At 39.0% G+C, this 22788-nt stretch overlaps 1 protein-coding gene and 1 long non-coding RNA gene across 8 annotated transcripts in view; one reads left to right on the forward strand and one right to left on the reverse strand.

Annotated features, from left to right (window-relative positions):
- The window catches only part of LOC148641048 (uncharacterized), a 637701-nt gene that overhangs the window by 511896 nt on the left and 103017 nt on the right, over window positions 1-22788 (reverse strand). The gene's annotated exons all lie outside the window — the stretch shown is intronic.
- arhgap32b (Rho GTPase activating protein 32b) overlaps window positions 1-22788 on the forward strand; it is a 161163-nt gene that overhangs the window by 113621 nt on the left and 24754 nt on the right. For 2 of the 6 annotated variants that reach the window (XM_088619725.1, XM_088619726.1), the window contains exons 9-13: window positions 173-295; window positions 1179-1256; window positions 3530-3611; window positions 8740-8790; window positions 9556-9630. In XM_088619725.1, coding sequence (XP_088475851.1) covers window positions 173-295; window positions 1179-1256; window positions 3530-3611; window positions 8740-8790; window positions 9556-9630 — 409 coding nt within the window. Of the gene's footprint in view, window positions 1-172; window positions 296-1178; window positions 1257-3529; window positions 3612-8739; window positions 8791-9555; window positions 9631-15502; window positions 16204-22788 lie in introns of those variants that run through there. The other 4 variants (XM_088619727.1, XM_088619728.1, XM_088619730.1 and 1 more) reach the window with 4 other exon arrangements.

Consider the following 22788-nt stretch of genomic DNA (forward strand, 5'->3'; position numbering starts at 1 on the left):
AACATTTTTATTTCTCAGGAAATTATCCAAAGATTTCCTTTGGATTTACTCCTCCATATTTACTTTCTGTTATTCTTTAGTATCTTGCAGTGTGCACAGTCACAGTTTTACACATCTGGACATGTCTTGTCAATTGATTGATGAAGTCAATTTGATTGACTTTTCCTACTAGATTGACAACAAGGGGAACCATCTGCTGGTGCACGAGGAGTCCTCCATCAATGTCCCTGCTATCGCGGCAGCTCATGTCATCAAGCGCTACATTGCGCAGGCCGCAGACGAGCTCTCCTTTGAGGTAATTCAGGCAGCCGGTGTCCCGGTTAACTTGTGCTTTTGCATGTCCTGTCTGGGATATATTGTGCATCAGGAGCTGGATAGGCCGCATGGCCCCCTCTTGACTGGAACCTTTCTTGTGATCTTATGCTGTTGACATGAATGTTGCCCATTTGTAACCATTTCAAGAAAGAGAAGAGTAAAAAATAGTCTGTATGTGCCAACCTCAATAACTTGGGTGTTGATAATGATTTAAAGAGTGTAAAGTTTTACTTCTGTGCAGAAACTTGGCTTTGTTCTACTCATTTCATGTTATCATGCGAAAACACAATTCTGTGATGAAAATGTTAGCCGTTTTGTGATAAGCTTATAGCTCTTCTTGATGGATCTTTTTAGGACCAGACATCCTTTTAGCTTTATTAATGTGTAGAGAGGAACAGATAATGTAAACGACCAGCAATACCCGTTAATGAGTCATTGAGTGTTGATTGGCTGCTCTTGTGTCGGTTACCTGGAGCTGTTATGATCTAGGTTTTGAATATTCAGATAAATATGAATTAGAGATTGCTTTAATAACCATAATAGCTGCTACAATCAAACAGTAGCTGTGACTTCGAGTAAACTTAAATGTTTTAGAACTCCTGATTGTGTGCAAGAAGTAGAGGATTTTTTCAAAACGGTGTATTGTACATGAACAACATTAGAATTAAACATTTTAATCTTAAAAAGCTGAGTTTGTTGTATTTAAAAAAGGAACTGCTTTTTAGATGCACACTAATAACAGTCTGCTGGTGTGTCCTGTCAGTGCTGCATATTTAAAGTGAGGAGGTAAGATTCACAGGTGTGATTTTTTTCTTGGAGGACAAAGATAATTTAGCCTCCTTTTCTTCCTGTCCCTGTGTCAGGTGGGAGACATTGTTTCTGTGATTGACATGCCCCCAAAAGAGGACACCACATGGTGGAGAGGAAAACACGGTTTCCAGGTATGTTCTGTTCTACCATCTCACAGGTTTACTGGCATGGAAAACAGTTGTATGGATACGGTGACATTTAGGTAGCAAACATTTTGCTGAATTTGGTTTTTGTGTACATGGAACGTTGTGGTATTTCACATGAATTGAGTTTCTTGCACTGAGGCAGAATGGAGCTGAAGGGTTTAGCTGTGTTGTAAACATGCTCTTTTCTTTTGTCTTTGAGCCCTTGTGTTACAAACATACTGTTAACCTCTGGTGACAGCTCAGCCACAGTCAAGCCTGTTGTATTTCATTTTCTCACATTTGATTCTTCAGCAGCTTTTGGGAGCAACACAAGTCAGATCTATCATATTTATCCATTCTCTTGAAAATTCTCAGAGGCTAAAAATGGTCTTTAAAGAGAAAATTGAACACGCAGGCAAGACCAGATGCCTTGGGTGTGTCTGTTCACATTGTGCCTTGCAGATACTGGGCATGACAGACTCAGTGCATGTACAGGACAGAGGCAGGTCAGGCACACTAGCTCAGAGCTGAAGGGAAAACGTATTTTCCCTTCAGCAGGCCTGTGATCAAAGTACTGGTGCCCACAGATACCAGAGAAGATTGGTACTTATTAAGAGGCTGCTATATAGACTGTTTGGAACTTTTTGTTTTTAATGGATAATTGGGGGAGAGTCGGTTTTGTTATAGGCTGAAATAAGATTTCTAGATTTACAGATAGTTTTAAATGTTTTTCTAAGCTGTGAAATTAACAATAGAGATACAGAGTTTTTAGCAATAACTTATGAAGTCATCCTTTGTGGATGTATTTTTAGTTTTTTAGTTGATTTGAGCAATGTTCTTAAAACGTTTTTCTGGATCTCTTGCGTGAAAACAGATTCAAGCTTCGTAACGTCTGTAACAGTTTCTTTCAAGAAATTGAACAGGCTTTCTGTGTTTGGTACATGCAGGAGTGGTGAATGTTTCCTGAAAACTGGGCAAGAGCTTAGCCTTGTTTCTTACATTATCGGTTCAGAAAGTCAGTGAATGCCGTGCACCAGACTGGTCCTGTGGCACATGACAGAGATTAAGTTGGAGTAAAAATGGTGCCAAGTAGATTTCCCTTCAAAGTCTCTCAAAATCTGCAGATTTGGGTCTGGGCCAGCGCTTTTATCAGCAGTATCAGTCTACAGCACGCAACGAGTAAACCAGCCAAAAGCTTCAAGCTAAGACTCTCAGCCTTAAAAGTTTGCTTATCCTAGACCTAGAGGATTCTGCTGTGTTGCCTTTTTTACAGATGTGGGCTTTAGGCTTTGTGAAATTGGCTCGAGAACTATTAGAAAACTGCTGATTAGAAAGATAGTTCACGTTTAGGCAGCTACTGAGATTCCTCTAACAATGTGGTTGCCATCTCACAGTAGACTCTTGGAGAGAGGATGGGGTTTTTTTTACAGGGCCACTCTAGCAATATTAATATTTATCAAAATGATAGATGCCTTTATCTGACATATAACAGGATTAGAAAATGAGGACAATTCTAAAAATAATAAAAAATGTAATAGGAAAAAAGCTAGGGAAGGGTCCAATGTTAATTTTGTTAAAAATAAATGATCATTGTATTTTCATTTTAAAAGAAAATGGTGCGAGAATAGGAATAGGATTTATATTCATATTTGCCTGTAGGGGCATTTTACAAGGGAAACAGGGTTACTGGTTGTTCTACTGTCAGTAGTTTGTATGAATCGAATAAGCGGCCTAGCATAACCATACTGTCCTTTATGGAACTTTTATTACATTTATTACAAGGACTACTTTACAAGTCATGCTCCAGCAGACATCACCAGTTCAAGCCAGGCCATAGGTGAGAACAGGATTACCCAAGGAGGAGAGCTGAATTGTCTGAGTGCCAGCAGTGCGTGGTGGGCTATAGTCATCCAGTATCCTCTGAGCTGACAAAGTACCAGTGATCCCTAATTGGCACTTGAAGGCTTTCAGCAGTGTCAGGGAGAGATGTATGCTTCTGCCATTGGAGTAACTGTCTTGTTAGGCGCTGTAACCCCACGACTTGTCAGAAGATGAATGGCTCTGTAGGTTGGCCTGTCAGAAACACATGTCTTCATGTCTCATTCTCTCCTCAACATAGCAAAGCTTTTAATCCTACAGCCAGGTAATAAACAATTGGAGAGTCAAACCTGGACAGACATATAAATAAAGCAAACCATTTTCTGCACTTCCAATATTGTATTCTAACATCTGGCTCTTGTTTTAATTTCCAAACTTTCTTTTTCCCTTTCTCTCCCCAGGTTGGCTTCTTTCCTAGTGAATGTGTGGAACTAATAAATGACAAGGTTCCTCAGTCAGTTACCAACTGTGTGCCAAAACCAGGTACCGTATGGTCTTTCAATAAAAAAATAACTTTCCTACGATGCAAACTTACTAAACAGACACCTCCTCTGGGAAGGAAAAGGTCCACTTAACAGGATTAAAAGGAATTTAAACTAATTCAATAGTGCAAGATTGACTGGAAGGGCTGGTGCCCTCTGAAATTTTCTGTACTTTATATACTATGTATTGTATCATTATCATTAATATTAATTCAGCTCCAAAGATATTTTCGTATTTCAATATTTTTTTTCTCTCTAAGTGAGATTGTGCAGTATAATTCAAGTTGTATTTTAATGTTATGGTTCAGAAACAGAATGGCATTAGTTTAATGAAAGATGTTAGACACACATTGAACTGCTTTGGGCAAATGAGAGAAGGCCCAAGACTGACCAGGTTCTCTGTTTGGATATCTAATTTTGCTGTGCACTTTTTACCATGTGTGCATTTGCTTTGTGAAACTAATCTTTAATGGATTACGACTAAAAAGGAAAACAACACAGGTTTAAACAACATACATATCTTAGCAAGTGATAACATATCTTGGCAGGTACAGCTTTCATTTTCCTGTGGCAGATTGTAAGATTGTTTTTTAATCTGAGTTTGTGTATTAGTTTAATTGTGATTTCATGCTCTTAAAATACACCATAAATATACATAGGAAATATATTTAAATGTACATATTGTACGTACATAGGTAAACATTGGTCACCAACATACAGTATATAGTAATCCTATTCTCAAATATAGGTGGAAATAGATAAAGCTGTACCATAAAACTGTGCCTGCATGATAGATAAGAATTTATTGGCGTTTGGATTTGGAGAACCTGTACAGGTGAATCAGAATGTTTTTACTGTACATACAATGAAAGGGAGCAGTGCAATATACATGGTGTTCACAGAGCTGGAATGTAGCAAAGCTTTGGATGATATCACCATGACACAATTGTTACAGATGCTGTGCAGACTGCTGTGGCTTGTTTCTTGTGAGTTACATACTTGGCTTCAGAGAGCAAACTTAGGGGTCCATGTGGAATACAGCCCATTGGACAGCATATGGCTGTGGGAAAACAGATTGAGCAAGAAGAAAAAAAAAAAAGCCGATGTTTCGTTGATGTAAGGGGTTATCCAGAAATTGGTTAAATGATAGAAGATAAATACTGCATAAGCCCCGAATCACAAGACTTTCCTTTAAAGTAGCAGTGCACATTTTATTGTCAATTTATTGTGATTATTTGAATTTTTGTTTTTGTAACATGGTGTGCCTAGGAATAAATTGCCTTGATATAGTGTTAGGAACTTGCATCATCCTCCAATTCTACAAGATCATGGGAGCAGGCATACCGTAGGTGCAAGAACTATCTCGGCATTTCGTTAATCTCCTTTCCTGCCAAGCTTTTCAGCTCAGATCTGCTGGCCAGAGTCAGACTAAATGTTAGAATCATGCCACAGGAAACAGACTGATCCCCCAAAGGTGAGAAGTTCAGTGTCCCCTCAGGTTAGCCTTCACATGCTTCAGAATGCTTTAGTTTCCAAAGTGGCATTAGGCAATGCTACAGCATTGCTCTGAACTTGTTCTTTGCTCCAGTGAACTCAATGCTTCAGTGCATGGGCTTAAAAATGGGTTCACAATGGGAATCCCATTCAGCCTGGGTTCTGACCTATGGCTAGACTTGAACTGGTGATGTCTGGACACTGCAGATGCCTTGCTGAGATGTGGCAAAGTTGGAAGCTCTGGATTTGTAAATGGAGGTGCCAGCAAAATTCTAGGTAGTATAAATGCTGGCATAAGCATCAGACAAATAAATTACGAATGACTGGAAACGTTCCCTCTTGCATTGGAGATCATACAGTTCTGCAGACACCTCAGATGACCTCCGCAGAGGCCTGCATGTGACCAGTGATGGTGTCCCACGGGGTTGGAAATAGCCCAAGAGCAGAACTAGTGACGTGGAAATGGACAGTAGAGTTTGATCTCTGATACTGTGACCCGTGTTCAGCGTTGGAGCTACAGTAGCATGAGATTACTTGCTGGTGCCTCATTCAAACCACAGCACTCAGTGGGGCTTAAGATTGATTCCTGTTAAGAGCTTTTTATATTTTCTGAAAGGAGTAAGTTTTACTCTTGATCATATTTCACTGATAGCCGCAATGCCTTTTACATTTGCCTTGGTTGGCAGTTTCCAGTTATTGTTTCTTAGAATTCAGCCTGGCTTCTCTGTTTTGCTTTACAAACACTAAATTTTTAACAAAGCCCATGGCACAATTTCAATGCAAACTGAGTGACGTTTTTGGACATTTTTTCATTTTTTCGCTGCTTCATTTTTGCAGACACAAGTGCCCTTTAACCTAGCACCCTCCTCAGGAGTACCAGATTTCAAGGATGTTGTTTTTCCACTTAGTCGTCTACAATTCTTCCTTTCAAAAAATAACTTCCCTTTAAGAGTAGAGCAACATTTTAGGTACCTATTGCTGATCTTTGGGGAATAAAAGACTTAAGAAATATAACTACATGTTGAACTATCTGTTCCAGTTGTGCGCCCTGAAGTGTCTCTATTTTGATGTAGATGATCTCTTACAGCAAAACCTTTAGAATCTCCAATGACCTTTTCTCTTTGGATATCTTCAAGACAGACTGTTTTACGTCATAGAATGGTAACATTTGGTATAGGTTCTCATTAGGATGTAAAGGCAAAGAAAGTGAAACTGTAGTACTGTAGGCTAAATGTGCAGTAAATCTGTTATTTACTAATGCACTGGACATTGAACTACTTATTCAAAGTTGTATTAAAATAACACAGCTTTCTGTGCAAACGTGCTGGGAACAAATGTTTCTTTGCTGCTGCCCCCTCGCCCATAGGTGTACATTGTTTTCTGAAAGGTTTTGTTTTGTATTTTTCTCAGCCAAGTCTTAAAGTAGACAAATGACAAATGATATTCCAAAGAGAATCCAAAGTATGCCTGCTAGAAATTAGGAATGGACCCTTCTGTTTTGTACTGTAGGTGGTATTTTTCGCTTAAGATATCCCTCTACCCTGCGAGAGACTGGCATCCTGTCCAGGATGTATCCTGCCTTGTACCTTATTGCTTTCTGGGATAGACTCCAGCTCCCCTGTGACCCTTTATGGGATAAAGTAGTTAGAACATGGATATCTCTCTAACACAAGCGCTACCATTTTAACAACTGTAAATAAGATTATTAACATAGAGCTTGTCTTACTACGTAGCAGGTGATTGGAATAAAGAGATCATCTTCATTGTCTTTGGAGTTCTAACTGTAAATAGCCTAAATGACAGAGTGTAGAGAAAGTCCCTCAGTGTCATATTGACACTCCATTATACAGTATGAAATATTATTATGGAGCTTCTTTGTGAAAGATGCCCCTCTTGGCTAACATGTCCAGAGAGCTTTGCACATGAAAACTCCACTTCAGCACAAAGCTCCAGGCCTTGATGCTTTATGCTTAACAACCAAAACATTTCTTTGTCAATATACAAAAGATATCTCAAAAAACGTTCTCCAGACACCAACCCAAACCCTAGTCCACAGTCTCATTGGACAACATATGAAAACCCTTATTTAGACAATTAGTGATTACACTCAAGTGAACTACTGTATATTACAAGTACATTACAAGTTTTTGAGGCACTATTTACTGGCCTCTAGTGGCATGTCTATGGAAGTAACTGCCCTTCAGTGGCACAGCCTGTCACATCTGCTACAGGCGACAAGTGGTGATTGAATATTTGCACATGTGATCAATTAATGGATAGTTCTTTGAATCACATCCATCTATTAGAATCTGTTCATTTACGGCTCTCACCTCTTCTAGTACAGATGTGCTTGTAAAGGAAATCATCCAGAGGTGCAACAAGACTGCAACTTGGATGATCTCCAAACTTGCAGTCTTTGTTTTTTCATATCTTTACAGTGTTTGGGAAATGAAGGAAATGTTGACAGGACAGAGTTATAGACATGGATAACGTTTTAATCAACCAATTTTATTAGGCAACTTGTTGACAGCTAGGGGGAAAATTAGATGAGGATCGTATGGTTGTGAGGTGGACAGAGGACTGAACAACATGGGAACAGTTGCAGAGAATTATCCTTGTGTTACTTAGGGAATCACCATTTTAATTGGGATGAACTGTGGTGTTGGTTGCCATTTTTTTCTGAAAGCTTTAGAAACCATTGAAGCAAAATCAGTTTTAACCACATTAGACTACGTCATGTAGCTCAATTGTGTTTTATGAGATGATTTTATAAATTTTATGATCATATGCAGCTGTGCTAAAGAATGAATTTATTGTAGGGCAATTTTCACAAGAAATGTATAAAAGAATTTAAAAGATATTGTTAGAGTTTGTGATTGCAGTGATAATATGTGCCTTTATTGAAAAATAATATAATGCTTAGAGCTGGACCTCTTACATTGATACTATATTATAAGCCGTTTCCAAGACTGTTTACGTCATCTTTGGATTGCAGAGACTGTGAAACAATCAAATGTATTCAGATCTTCCACGGCATTGTTTGTCAAGTTTCCTTTCAAATACATTCAATGTTCAATTTATTGTCGTTGGTCCCTAACGAGTGAATCGCTATGATTTATTTTTCAGCATTGGTGTGGCTTTTGGGTGTGTGGGTAAATCATTTCAGCATGGAGAATAATGGGAATGCTGGAGGAACCAGAGAATTCGATAGCACAGGATTATATGGTTAGAAAGACCAACTTAAACGATTGCACCAGTGAGTGGTTTTAGCTGAATTCTGTCATTTCAGTGACGTTTGTTGATGCTGCTAACCATTATGTATACGAGGGGTCAAGAACAGTTGGTATAAAACAGTGAATAGACGCCGGGGGCTTAAACTTAATTCAGCACAGCTAAAAGGATACAGCTGGCAACAGTATCTGTAACACAGGATCAGAGCTCTCTGCTAGGAAGAGCTCCTTGAGCCCTTTCCACTGCAGTGTCATTGGTGCTCCGCTCCGCACTCTGTCAGGATACAAACCTCAACTCAGTGCGCCGTTGCTGCCCATTACCTGCTACACACGTATCTGCTTTGCCCCCCCACTGCACGTTTAACTCTTGTCGATGTTGTTTCTGTTTTGCTGTGTTCTTCCCAGCCTCTCCCAGCTCTGGTCTGCGGCCGGCCTCCTGGAGCTTCTTCCCTCCCTGTACGTGCTGGTGGCGTAGGGACGTCGGGTGTCGATGCTGTGGCTCTGTTAATTGTGGCTCGCTTTTGCCTAATACTCGTTTTTGTTTTTTTCACATTGCTGTTTCGACCGGGAGCGAGTCACTGAATGTTCCAAAATCAGTCGGTATAAAAGGGCTGCTGTTGTCCATGCCGTTGTGTTACAGGGCTTTCCATTTTTGTAAAGAATAAATTGCATTTAAGTAATAAATAATTTCATAATTCTAATTATGAAAATAATAATTTAATAAGAATTGAATCTAAGTAAAAAATTGCATTTGTTTGTGTTTAGACATCAAAACCTAAAGACTGAATATATGCGCTTTTCACATGTACAGTACAAGTTTTGCATCTTTCACATGTACATGTTCTGCGTAGTGAATCTAAAATACAGATATTATATCACACTGAGATTTAGAGGGTTATTTGCCTATAAACCCATGCAGATGAGCACAATAAAAAAAGTTATTCTGAATTTAAAAAATAGTATAAGGGTATGTTTGAATTAATTTAGATCACTATAATGCTTTTACTTAACTGTTTACAGAACAAAGCAAACACCGGTGCATTTTATCAAGAATGTATTAGGGGACTTTTGTAACGTGTTGGATCTTGTTAGATGTGTGTTCTTGCTGTGTGATGGTTGGTAGCCAGTGAGGTAGCTGTAGCTGTTCCTGTCGTGTTCAATGATGGAGTCTTACTGAACCCTTTTTTTCCTCCTCCCCCTGCCCCTGTTACTTGCATGCAGATTTGGAGATGGAGAGTGTAAACGCAGATAATGTATGGGTGCCCGACCCTCTAAACCACTACAGACTGAGCTCAGGTAGACACCTCTGTTCATTGGAATCTGTGTGATCTAACCTAGAGCTAACCCAACACTAAACACCTACCGTACCGCCGTCTGCCTTGTCTGTCTAACACTTTATAACAATAGCACAACTCCTTCACTAACCTCTCCGCATGCTCTCTAGGCCTCCCGAATAGTAATGAGGAGAGATTCTAAGTAAGCAAAGAAGCTAGGCGTAGGACACACAAGTGTGTCACATTACGTTGTTTCAAATCTTAACCCGTTTTTTTTTAACTCTTCTCCATGTTCTCCGACACACTGGAACATCCACATTTCTCTCAGTTCTCTAAATACATGTCCTATTAACCAATAGCAGCAGACCTAAGTGTGATAATAATAATAATTCCTTACACTTACTGTATAAAGTGTTTTTCTGGAAACTCCCCTCAATGTCAGGTTTTCTCAGAATTGATGTACATTCAACAGATGAAGCTCTAATTGATTTTTTTTCTTAGAATTTAATTTAAAACCACTATCTTCTCTTTTGCATTGTAACTTAACTACCTTAACTAATTTCTTATTTCCCCTCGGATGATGTCACAGCCAGCAAAATACAGCCATACCTGTATTTTATGAAGGAGGGAATTACAGGTGGAGAATGTGTTTTTTTCAGACTAAGAGTAAGGCCTTAGTTCTCCTCCTCAGAAAAGGATGCTGATCCTTTGGTTTTGACATCTTGCTGTGTATAAAATCAAGATGTGGAGTGAAATGACAAAACGCTATGTGTAGGTGTGTCCAAGGCTTTAAAGTGTGTTATATCATATATATACCTGTTAGCAATTGTAAGGTATATTGCTTTGGATAAATACGTGGCTGACTGTCTCTGCTGGGATCTGTGGAATGTAAAATTTACAATTCACAAGCTTGAGAGAAAATGAAAGCTGGAACTGCTTAAAAAAGGAGCTCAGATGTGATATTGGTGAAGGTATCAATTTCTTTATCATCCTGGCCTATACTCAGTATGATTTATATCTACTAATACTAGCTAGAAGAAGGTCATTCTTTTTCATAGTTCAATGTTGTATATGTTACGTTTGCTTACCCTGCAAAACAGAAACTATTGGCTGGACTTCAGACCAACATCTAATAAGTAAGCAGCCGCAGAGCTGCATAGTCAGGTGGCTCTGCTTGCTTGTGCATGCATTAAGTCATCACACAGCGGTGCCCTGGCTCTTTATTTTTTTGCATTTTATTTTTTTTATACAAGTGCAGTGGGATTACATCACTTAATTGTTGTGCTTGGAACGTTAGTTTGCATTGTGTTCTGTCCTACGTGTGGTGCAGTGAACTCCAATGAAGATGCAAAAGCAGTAAGGGTGTTTAATTTAACAGGTTGATCTCTGTTTCCAAGACCTGATTCAGTCAAGCCAGTATGCAATGGTGTTTCTTCGTGCCCGCGTTTTAATTTAAAGACTTGTCTGCCCCATTCATTTCCTCTAGGCGAATAATTGGTGACACCAGAATTCCTCTTCCAAGTTGTCTTTGTGCTCTGACATTATGACATTATGTGCAGTCTCTTCAGTCAATTTAAATGTCACATTCCTTTGAAGAAACCCTGGTGTGTCCACATAAAGCCACTTTCCTGCCTGAAAGGCGTTGAGGGCTTGTATCTGTATCCGGGGAGAGATACTGATATTTACTCAACTCTTTTAAACTGATTGTTGAAGCCAAAGTGATGGTTCAGATTTAAGGGTATCTTATGCTCAGGACATTTGAGTTAGGTAAAAGTTCTTGTCACACGCTGTGCAGTTCAACATACTTCAACTTAGAATTATCAATCTATGAATTAAGAAGCATAATGTATACTTCAGTTAGTTTTTCTTCTTTTTCTTCTTGTGTTTTTAAGAAGCAAGTGAAGGTCTCTCAGACTTTATTCGCCTGCGGTTGAAAAAATATCCAAAATTAATTGATATAGCAGTATCTATATAAATATAAATCAGACTATTACTCAAAGTGCCTTTAAGTTGTAGTTGTATTTACAGCAATATCAAAAGGGTACCAGAAGGGAGTGAAATGACTCACCCCGTAATATTTGAAAGTTAAAATTATGCTGTTATCATACTGTGCTGAGATTTAATGACAGGATGTTCTTGTTTATGCTCTTAAAGTTAATGCAAAGAGCCCTTCAAAAATTCCATTTAGTTCTCTGCAACATGCTTTCAAATTAAAGCCAGTAATACATAGCACTTACATGGTATTAACACATACATCTCTTCAGACTTAAGTGTTAGCTGCACTGTAGGCTGATCAAGGCAAAAAAATGAACTGTTAAGGTTTTTTATTCATCCAGCATCTACTACCCACATGTATCCTAAACGTAGAAGAGTTGATTATATGACTCTGCGTGAGAGTAAGAAGAAAGGCTTGGTATCTGTTTAATGTTTTGTCAAAAAGTTAAAAAACTGTCAGAGGTACAGGACAGAAGAGTATGTTCCTTAACAAAACACTTAGAACAACAGAGAGAAAAGAGGCACTCTGCACTTATTGAACACAGTGATTCTCCACATAGAGCAAACTGCTTTCATCCACATCTGCATCCTTGACTGTCTGTCTGTCCCTGGGTTGAGCAGTCTTCCTCCCGTGTGAATGTCGGACAGCTGCAGCTATGTGCATGCCAGCGTAAGACGTATAAGCAGGAAAATGGGGGGGGGGAAACAGCTGGGGAAAGCTGGGATTATAACCGTGTTTGTACATCAGCCCCATAGGGGATGTCAGGCAGCTGCAGGAAGAGAATAACTAAGAACAATCTTCACATCGTCGGAACTCTCTGTAGATCCTATGATGTCTACCAAGCTGTTGTACCCTTCCTGTGAAACATGAATTTAGACATTATTTAGCAGCAGCATCCCGTAGAGCAGCCTTGCACAAAGTGTCCATCAGGGAATGGGTGGGAGAGCTTTAGCCAAAGTACCAGCTGGTCAGGTTGCACAAGTTTGACCTGCCTGTTTGTTAAGGCTTGATGAAATCTTTTGTTTGGGGAGCGTATGTCCTTCTACATGTGTGTTTACATATAGACACGTCTTCATACTGGTTGTTTTATTCAAACAAGAATCATGTAGTAAACATTACATCTCTTTGATATACAACTGGGGGATTCTTCCACCAGGAACACCTTCAAAGGATAATTCCAGAAACACTTTGTTATTGTTATGAGAGCCACATTCTGCACGCATCAAAGCATACTGCTTCAAATATTGAGACAGAAAACACAGGAAAATTCTTGTTGTCATTTGTATTCAGGGTTTATGCATATACATGCATTTGTGCCCTGTAATTCTGAGTGCGTTATATAAACCATAATTGCAGAGAAGTGTTAGAATTGTGTTATATTAAAAACGGGACACTTGTTAGGCACTTGTTGCACCAAAGTCCATTACTGTAGCACTAGCACCTGCCTGAACCACCTCTTGTGCCATTTAAGTTGGATACATTTAATCTGAAAATGTGGGAGTGATCCTTATACAGATACAGACATTGTCCCCCGTAAACTAGGCATTGAGAGAAAATGTATTTAGAGCCAGTTTCAATACTTCCATTGTAATTTTAGATTAGATTAGTGAGTAATTTATTCTTAATTAGAATTCTGATCCTGCTAACAAAGTAGATTGTTATTAGGATATGATTTATTGATGACTCCTATTGCTGGGCTGTTGCTTTGATCCAAATATACCCATATTCCAGTGCTAGGTAAAATATACATGCCACAGTTTTAAGCTCCAAAAAATTCTAATCAATTTTAATATCTTCTTAAGAAGAGATTTTTAATCCTGGTGCTGGTTTTCATTCCAGCTGTGCTCTTAATTGAATTTAGCTAAATTATAAGTACTGCCCAGTGAATAACATGTACCCTAGGGTCCCATGTACTGTACCTGTACTGCTTAAACAGGATATGATTTGCAGAGGAGTTGCAATCTTGTTCTTCTACAAGGAACACCCTCAGTTGGGGTTGCCATGATTCTTGAGGGACTCAGCTGCACATTCCTGGTCAGCAGGACTGGGTTCTGGGAAACCTTCCAGGATGGGAAGATGATGGAAATTCTGTCTTCACAGCCGCACACGGCCCGCCTTCGAGTCAGTCCATTTCATTGGGTTGGGGGCGTAATGTTTCGGTCTGTGAGAGTACTTTAGAATGTGCTTTGAGATACTTCTGTAAGTGAGAGGGAACCAAATATACACAACTTTTTCTTTGGGTTCCCTTAATGAGCCATCTGCAGTTTCACTGTATTAGCATTGTGTACTTAAACATGCATGGCTTAATCTTGGAGAGCGGCATATGTTACTAGCAGGATCAGCACCTAATCCAGCTGTTCATTCTCTCAGGGGATTGAACATGTTGTATTCTTCATGCTGGGATTGTCTGCAGAAATCAGAAGAACACCTGATCCCTAATGTCTGGTATAAGATGAATTGGGCAAAACTATGTGAAGACACACGAAGGAAAATAACAATGTGTATGGCTGTGTTAAATAACACAAAGAACTAGGGCAGAGAAGTCACTGTTGTCCAATAAGAAAATGAAGAAGCTGAGGATTAACAAATTGTGATTAAGATCGGCAAGTTCCTGTTTGTCAACCTTGGAATTGTTTCAGATTTTAATGTCTTTTGAGTTTTTTTAGGCATTTTTTTGCCTGTGGGGAGCTTCTCTACGTATTCTGCTGCCTACCTGCGCTACAAAAGTCAAAATGCAAATCTATTTAAAAGCTTTTATAGAGCCTGTTTCACTACTGGCAACACCTCACCTTGAGGTGAGGTATAATGTCAGACAATGCTGGAAAAAATACATCATCTACAGAATTTGATCACTTTTGTGCAGGTTGAGGACTATTTGCTCTTTGTACAATACTCACTATTCATGCACACCCTGACACCAGAGAATTTTTTTTTTAATGCGGAACGTAGATTTTACTGGAGCTTATTTAAGATGAAAAGTTTTTTTTTAAAAAAACAATTGCGCAGGACACTTACAGTGAGACACGAAGCAAGCGATGAATGAGAGAAACCATAAGAACCCTGATCATATGACATAAAATCGAGCCATCGACATTTGCGTTTCGGTCCATACTGTAATGACTGTGGAACAAAACCTTGATTGTCAGTACAAGTCTGTAATAACACTACTCTTACTTTACCCTTTCAGACCTTCTATTGAGGCGAATTTGGCTTTGTCTCAGAATAAGCCTTTTCATAGTAAACAGAGAATGGTCTGTTGTTGGCCCCAAGACAATTCCAGCTGCACAGTGTAATGTTGTTTAGCGCAGATGACAGGTTTCTGGGGCACTATAATTCCAGACATTTAGTTTAGTGTGGACCAGTTCCAGATCTCAGCCATGAAATTATCTCACCATTAAATGCCTTGTTATTCTTTCATACTGTTTCATGTAATTAATTTTATGAGTATAAAAACTTGTATTGTTATTTGTATTATACTTAATTGGAAGGTCACCTTTCATACTGAAAGCTTTCGGTTTCTCTTCTGCATTGTACACAAGAGGAGATGAATAACAAATGTTTTTAAGATTTTGAACATGATTACATCACCACAGAAGCTGTCAACAAAAAATATATAATTAAGTAATAATGATAAAATTATAGTACAAAACAAAACTTTCCTGAAAACAGGGCTTTAACTATAGCGGCGTGAGTCAGAATACTTTTTGAATAACTTTTCATCAGTAACATCGCCAAGTGATATGTGTACAAATAGTCGCATTTGCATTAATAGTAGTCGTAGTATTACATTGAAAATAACTATTTTGCATATCTTAAGTAACACAAAATTGAAAATAATAGGTTTGGGGGGGCGGATAATTTGTACTGCTAGACATCCTATTTCATTTCTTTAAGTAATAAAAACAATTACATCGTGAAATTAATTAATTTCACAGCATCTCGCAGTTACAGGTAAAGCAGTACAGCTTCAGCCTGTAAAACAAGGCGCGGCTCCGAGTGACAGCTCTGACGGAGCCGCAGGTAACCGGCCGGGTACTGACCTCTCTGTCACCACCTGCGCCATCCAGGCTGGGCGGTGCTTTGACTTGAACACCGGGATGTGGCGCAGCCAGTTTCGTTGTAAACGGACACCCGAGGGGCTGGACATACAGACGGAGGGAGAGACAAAAAGAGAGAGAAAAAAGGGGGAGAAATAGATACCGAAGCAGCTGCGCGGAAATTGCTGGGTTTATAATTTCTCGGTAGACATGGATGGAGATTAAGGAATCCCGACACGGAGCCGCTGGGATCTTGAATCACTCACGTTTGCTTGACACCTGCACTCTTCTGTTTTTAATGTCTGCGCTTTGGCTGTGAGCAGGCAAACTTGGGATTAGGTGACATCGTCTGTTGCCTCTAAAGCTGGGAGTCAGCTCGGAAAAGTCGGCTAAGAATACGGGCTGTTTTTCACGCGTAGTTGAAAGCCTGGAAGTGCAGTCTGTGCAGCGCCGAGATTGGATTTCAATACGCACCCATTTACAGTAGTTTCCACTTTACGCACTGTATGTATTGTGTCTTGGAGTAGACGGGAGAGCTGCGCCGGGGGACAGGGGTAAGATTGTAAGTCTTAAACGTGTATGTCTTAAATTTAAAAGTTTGCAACGGAGAGATTAAATATCTGCGTTGCGCATGCCGCTTAAATTCACATCTCTTGCAGCTCAAGTTAATGAGTACGAGGAGTTTTTCCTTTGTTTTTTTTGGATCAAGTTTACGGAATATGTTATTTTGCTAAAGCAAGGAATCTAGTTCCCTCCCACCTCAATTTTTCAATTTTCAGTTTTCTTTAAAAATGAAAATGTCTATATTTTGATTCTATTTAAGATCAGATTAACAAATGAATGTAATTGCTACGTCTTATAGTTCCTTGTTTTGCAGGATGTGTAAGGAACATGTTCAATGCATAAATTATTTTAAATTATATAACCAAATAGAGGTTTCAGTGCTACATATTGTTTGCAATTAATGGACGACTATGTTATAATACCAGTCATATTTACTACTGGTAAAAAATGAAGCACGACGCCACATGAGTTATGTTTGTAGAATGTTTTGCACTTTATTTAGTAAAGGTTTTCATTTAGGCAATATGCTTTGACCTCACCTTAAGCACTGTTCAGTTGTCCATAGATTGAGACAATTTAAGATAAATAAGCAATGTTTGAATTAAGATTAGTAAAGGAACAGGCAGGGAAGCACTGAAGAGTCACGGTGTTCATGTCAGTTCATTGACATTATGCCACAGTTATTTTAGTGGACAAGTTGTGGGCTGGTTTTTCCATTTCATTTCAGTACATTTTTGCACTTCATTCTGCTGAGACAACAGAAAAGGCTTACTTGTGACCCAGAAGGTGAGACATTGTTTTCAGGACAGAAACTGCTTCGCAATCCCTTGACCTTGAGAGGAGGAATTTACCTCCCACAGAGTTTTAGCTCTTACCTCATCCATGGAACCAATATAAAGTGGAAATTCACATTGGGAACTCAGTGCGGCGTCCTTTCGGTCAGTTATAGAGGTTGGTTAAACAGTTAACGGTTAGGCCAAAGTGTATAAGTGAGAATACGACAACTTCATGCGTTTTTTTTTTTCCTTTCAGCAACAGTTTAATATTTGTGGATACCTGAAAACTGCTGCTAATCTGTTCTGCGGCAGATACTGTACCTCTCACTCTTGGATTATAGCATGTCCTGCTATCCGTTATGAAAACATTACTTGCTGTTGGTTCCCATGGTCTCCAAATAGGCATTCCCTCTACTTTCATTTGAAAAAGACCTTCTTTTAGTTGTGGTTTGTAATATATTTAGAGAGAAAACATATTATATTGTTGATTATTTGTGTACAAAATGAGTGGAAATATATGAAGAAGCGCAAAGGCCTGCACTTCGGATTCACAAATGTTTAGCAGTTTGGAGGAGGATAAGTATTTTTTCAAAAATACTTGAACAGAACATGGATTGGCTGCAAAGCTATAAACAGGAATTACGCTTGTAAGTTTCTAGTTTGCCTCATAATTAAGGGAATTATTAACTAGAATCTAAGCCTCTGTGATTTTATTGTTTGGCGTAATATTGTAAATATTGTTCTTACTTTCAGTTTCTGGAGATAATGCTCAATGTCACCATTTTTGGAAAAGGGGATTAATTTGCTCCCAGTTACACCAGAATTTATCTTTACAGTCACTCTTATTTTACTTTTGTTTTAAATAAGCTTTACAATTTCGTTGGGGAATCTTTTTTGTGCTACCAATATATTTTTTTAAGAACGGTTATAGTACAGTGCAGAAGGTGTCTGTGATTTTGTAATGGCAATAGGATGTGTTGTTCACATTTAAGCGCTGTTTGCTGACGTCTCTTTTCACTTTCAGTTATTTTGGGTCCTACGACACGAGTTGCCGCAGGTGGATATTACTATTAGTTTTTTTTATCAGGTTCATTTGAGACAGCGCTGTAGATTTCTTGAAGTGTCTCCTCAGTTTTTGAGTTAAACAGTTTCACACATTTTGTAGACATTAAAGGGCCTCTACTAATGCTTTCAGAGCCATTGAAATCACAAGAAGTCGGCATTGGTCATGTGAGTCCTAAAGGTGGCAAACACATGGAAGTTTATACATGGAACATCAAAACAGATTTTGTACAGTTTAGTAGCCATAGCGATTGCTGTTCTTTCTCAACAGGGTATCATAAACCTTAGCATAGCAATGAAATCCAAAATGAAGTTTCTACTTCTGCTAACAATTCATACCACATACATTAAGTGATTTCCTTCAAATGGTTTATACATTACTTTTGTGAAGAGAGGTGGGTAGCTGTCCACATTCTGCAATTAGATAGTATATTTATATTCTTCATGAATGAATACTTTTGTAGCTTATATACAGTACTTTCATTTGATCCTTGAGTCATTAGGGGAAATCATTTATGTTAGAATTAAATTAGCAAAAAAATAAATATATATGATTCTGTAACTGAAAAAGCAATAGAATTCCCCAGTGAGGCGTGATTTTGATCCAAGGAGGGAAAGCAAACCTGACTGTGCCACAGCTCTGTGTCTCTTTTTATTCTTTTACATCACCAGTCCCATTTCTGTCATCTCGCAGGTTCTCAACTCTCTGATTTCTAGAGGTTTATTTTCTTCAGCTGATGGCTCTACAGATTTTACAGCCCAAACCCTCTGTTGCTTGCGAGAGCAGTGTTTTTATGGCTTGGGAGTCATCTTGGTTTTTCACAAAGTTAGCAATATTCTCTGCCGTATAACTGGCAGCTGTTTGTTGACATCAGTCCTCTAGAGCTTGTTAAACCTGCGGTTTTGCAGTTTCACCCCAGAAAGGGAGCCGAACCAGAATGGGTTTTGCAGACAGCTGCACGGCTCTTTGTACAGTTGTATTTTTGGGGTAGTCTGTCGATAGTGTTTTTTTTTTCAAAGTTTCATAGATTCTGGCTTTTGGAGACGGCTTTTTGCTAACTGGTTCCAGATAAAGTAGCTTGCAGAATTTAGATGTAGTCAGCAGGGTGGTTGGATTGATCTTGTTGGAAAATGGTAGTCATTTCAGGGGAACAAAAAGCAGTTATTCTGGGACGTTTGGGTAGGAGGAGATTGCCCAGCAGTAGCCCAAGGCAGTTCTCTCTGCTCCCTGTACCCATTGGGAACAAAAAGTATTTTGCACATGTAATCAGACAGTACCTGATAACAGTACCTGTTAAAGTTTTTTATGCCTGGAATCAGATTGTTCTTCATCCAGATGTGGTCTAATCCTCGAGCTTAACACATATCCTTATTCTTCAGTTTTTTTGGCTTTCAAAGCTACTGCCCTATTTTGGGGGGCTTGGAGATTCAGTAAATGAAGACTATTTTTTAACATTGTGGGTATTTTTTACGTACTGCTGGAAATAAAGAGTTACGCAAAAAGTAACAAAATTGCTCTTGTGTGAATGACAAGGGGATAAATTAGATCTTTACTTGAAGTCAGACATGTTATGGCTTTAAAATTCACCATGTTCAGCTATGATTGTGGAATTGTTGTTTCTAAACAAAGTGGGTGAGATGCCTTAAAAGTTGGGTTTACTTATGATCACTTTGAACCTCGACCTATCCTTATGTGCATTTCTAACCATAGTGTAGCAGAACGTCAACTCCAACTTCCTCGGGAATTCTGGCCTAGTCAATGAAAACTTAATTCGTTCTGCAGAGTGCTCTTCTTTTATTTGACTGCAACAGACATTTCCAAATTTCAAGTAACTGTTCCTGTGACTGGAAGAAAATGTGGCTGACATTCAGGAAGATTAGACTTAAGTTTCTTGAGACTGTTCAAAGTGAATGGCTCTCGGGACACATGGATTTGTGGTTCCAGTACCAGAACAAAGCATGTTTTGTCAGTTAAGTATAGATTTATGTTCTGATATGTGGCAAACAGATGCTGCACTTGAGTTTTTGACATGATTATGCATGTCTTTTTTTTCTCGTGTTGAGCAGACAGAATTATAATGTAACAGTATGAATCCTTTAAATCTAGTTTGTTTTCACACAAAAGGAAGGATTGTGTATTTTAATCTAAAGCAAGACAAAATCAGAGTTATTGTCTAACTCATCAATTTGAAGGCAAATTCTGTTTTGCAAAAGTACCCAATTAGTAATTTTAAGGTTAGGGGAGGTGTCGTGATTTCTCCTAATGTTCTGTTGTTTGCAAAGAAGTACTAAGAACCTTTAAGACTGTGCTCACATAGTCTTACCAGCTTAAAGCAATAAAGAAGAAAAGGTTGAAAGTATCAGATGATCTGCAGTTGTTTCATAATGAAGTGTGATGGTTGAAATTATACTTGGTGGTGTTGCCATTACGTCATCTTTCACACAGTCTGTTGCTTCAGACATGGAAATCACAACAGTTTTGATAGCTCTGTTTAATAGCTCCAGGTTATTAATCTGCTTTGGCCTTGTCTCAAAACTCTGTTCTCCAGCAACAGCTGTAATGACTTGGATAATGTAGAAGTTTTTCTTTCTTTACAAAATGTCACACTTCCCTCTTTCTTTTTTTTTTTACTGGAACACAGGCTTCCCTGATCATTACTGCAGTTGTTGAAATAAGAAAAACACAGTCAAGTAAAAGTGAATTAAATAGTGCTCCTGCTGCACTGGGCTCAATGGATGGCTCTTATTTATATTGAGACCTCTAAGTAAAGAACTGGGGGTGGTGTAGTGGGTAGCCTCTGGATTCATGAATGACAGGTTGTGGGTTAATGTCCCTGCTGTTGTAGCTTGACTGAGCTACTTTACCTCAGTTGATCTGGTCCTCTCAGCTGTATCAGGGGCAACAGTCTTGTTTGGGAGTAATCCTTGTGATGGACCAATGTCCCATCTGGGGGATGGGAGAGGGGTTAAATCACATGCACTCTGGTCTGCTCAAAGCTACGGAAACCAGGATATTCTGTGGACCAGGAGCCACAGTGGCTCTGGTAGAAACTTCCCCCCTTTTTTACAAGAGAAAATGTAGCACAGGCATCAGAGGTTATCTGATCTGTGACAAAAAAAAAGGAAACGTATCCGATTTCCAGTGTCACAATGGTCTTATAAAAGACTAGAAAAATAGAGCTTAACCATTGCAGTAGGTATAGTTCGGGGGATTTTCTTTGCATTTAATCAGTGCCTGCCATATGTACTTGCAACACAGTCCAAGGTTCTGTGTAGAGAGGTCTTAACGGCTGTTCATTCTTGACTGGAGCCGGTACCTGTAGGTCAGTCAGAGCTGAGAGCGGCCACTTCGCTTTGAACCCTCCCTTGCTTTTAGTATTTCCTGTCTCTTAAGTGCTGTTACAAAATGTAGGCATAGGTGATTGTGATATGCAGTTTGGCTTAATGTGAATGACTCTAAATCATACAATAAGCTGAAGAAATTGGTGCACAGAAAGTAGACCTATCTGTTCTCAGATAGGTGAATCACTATAATTCAATATACTGCATGTTACCTGTCTTTAGATGAAATCAAGCTCTTCACTTAAGGGTTATCAAAAGTTATGGAACTCCGTTCCTTCAGATAAGAAGGGAAACCTTCTGTGTCTTTATAACCATGAAAGCGTTTCAGAACATTTTGTTAAATGTGGAGCACACACACACACACACACACACACACACACACACACACACACACACACACACACACACACACACACACACACACACACACACACACACACACACAAGAGGATCCATTGATGCAGTATGGAGACTAGATATTTAATTTCCCCCTCTGGGCCTCCTGTGACAGAAGTGATCTGTACGATTAGAAAAGCTCCAGCGTTCACATTCTTATAGCAACGTATGAGTCAAGCTTCCCAATGCCTATTTTCTACAGTGGGAGTTTTTGATTTGTCATGTGATATTTTACTGTCGTTCCCATTTAATTTGACCAAACCAAGAAGCATGCACATGCAAAACAATTAGGTGCAGGATGAGTCATTTGCTTTGGGTTTTTTCCAACAATTCTATTGCAGACCTGCATGTACTGCTAGAAGGTTCGGAGTGTTGGGAAAAGTGACTATAATGGATTTGTTACTTCAGACTCACAGGCTACACTTTGCTGCCATCTTTTGAACTGCTTCCCTTTCCCTGAATCCAAGTACTCCACATGCAAATTCCAGGGAGGGGCTGCTGGTTTTCATTTGCATTGCTGGTGCTGCTGTCAGCCCTCTGCTACAACAAGCATCTGTGCCATAAAAAAAAAAACTGGAATAAAACTCTTCTTCTTTTCAACAGTTTTTTTAATCAAATGAAATAATATAGTCATACTAACAGCTTTTGAGAAAGCATCCAGAGCCTGCAGAATACGCAATCAGCATCCTCTGTAGCCGTTTGAAGTAAGTTCGGTTTGTGAATTTTTCAATGGAACAAGGAGAGGCTGGGTGCAGCTTCTGTATGGGGTGTATGGTATTCATAAAGAGCTAGATTGCATGACCCTATTTGAATGTGTATTGGGCTTTTTGTACAATAAAGCGTTTAACTAACAGTGTAATATTGCTCAGTTAAATGTATGGAAGTGATTACAGGTTGATTGTTTTAAAATCATTCCGGAAGATGGTTTGAACAGCTAATCCTGGTGTTCCTGCAATCTGAGACTTGGTGTGGCTGAGACTTTGCTGGATCTGCTGCTGGACTCTGCA

Source organism: Lepisosteus platostomus, chromosome 25 (genome assembly GCF_059453375.1).
Source record: "Lepisosteus platostomus isolate fLepPlt1 chromosome 25, fLepPlt1.hap1, whole genome shotgun sequence".
Taxonomy (NCBI): Eukaryota; Metazoa; Chordata; class Actinopteri; order Semionotiformes; family Lepisosteidae; genus Lepisosteus; species Lepisosteus platostomus.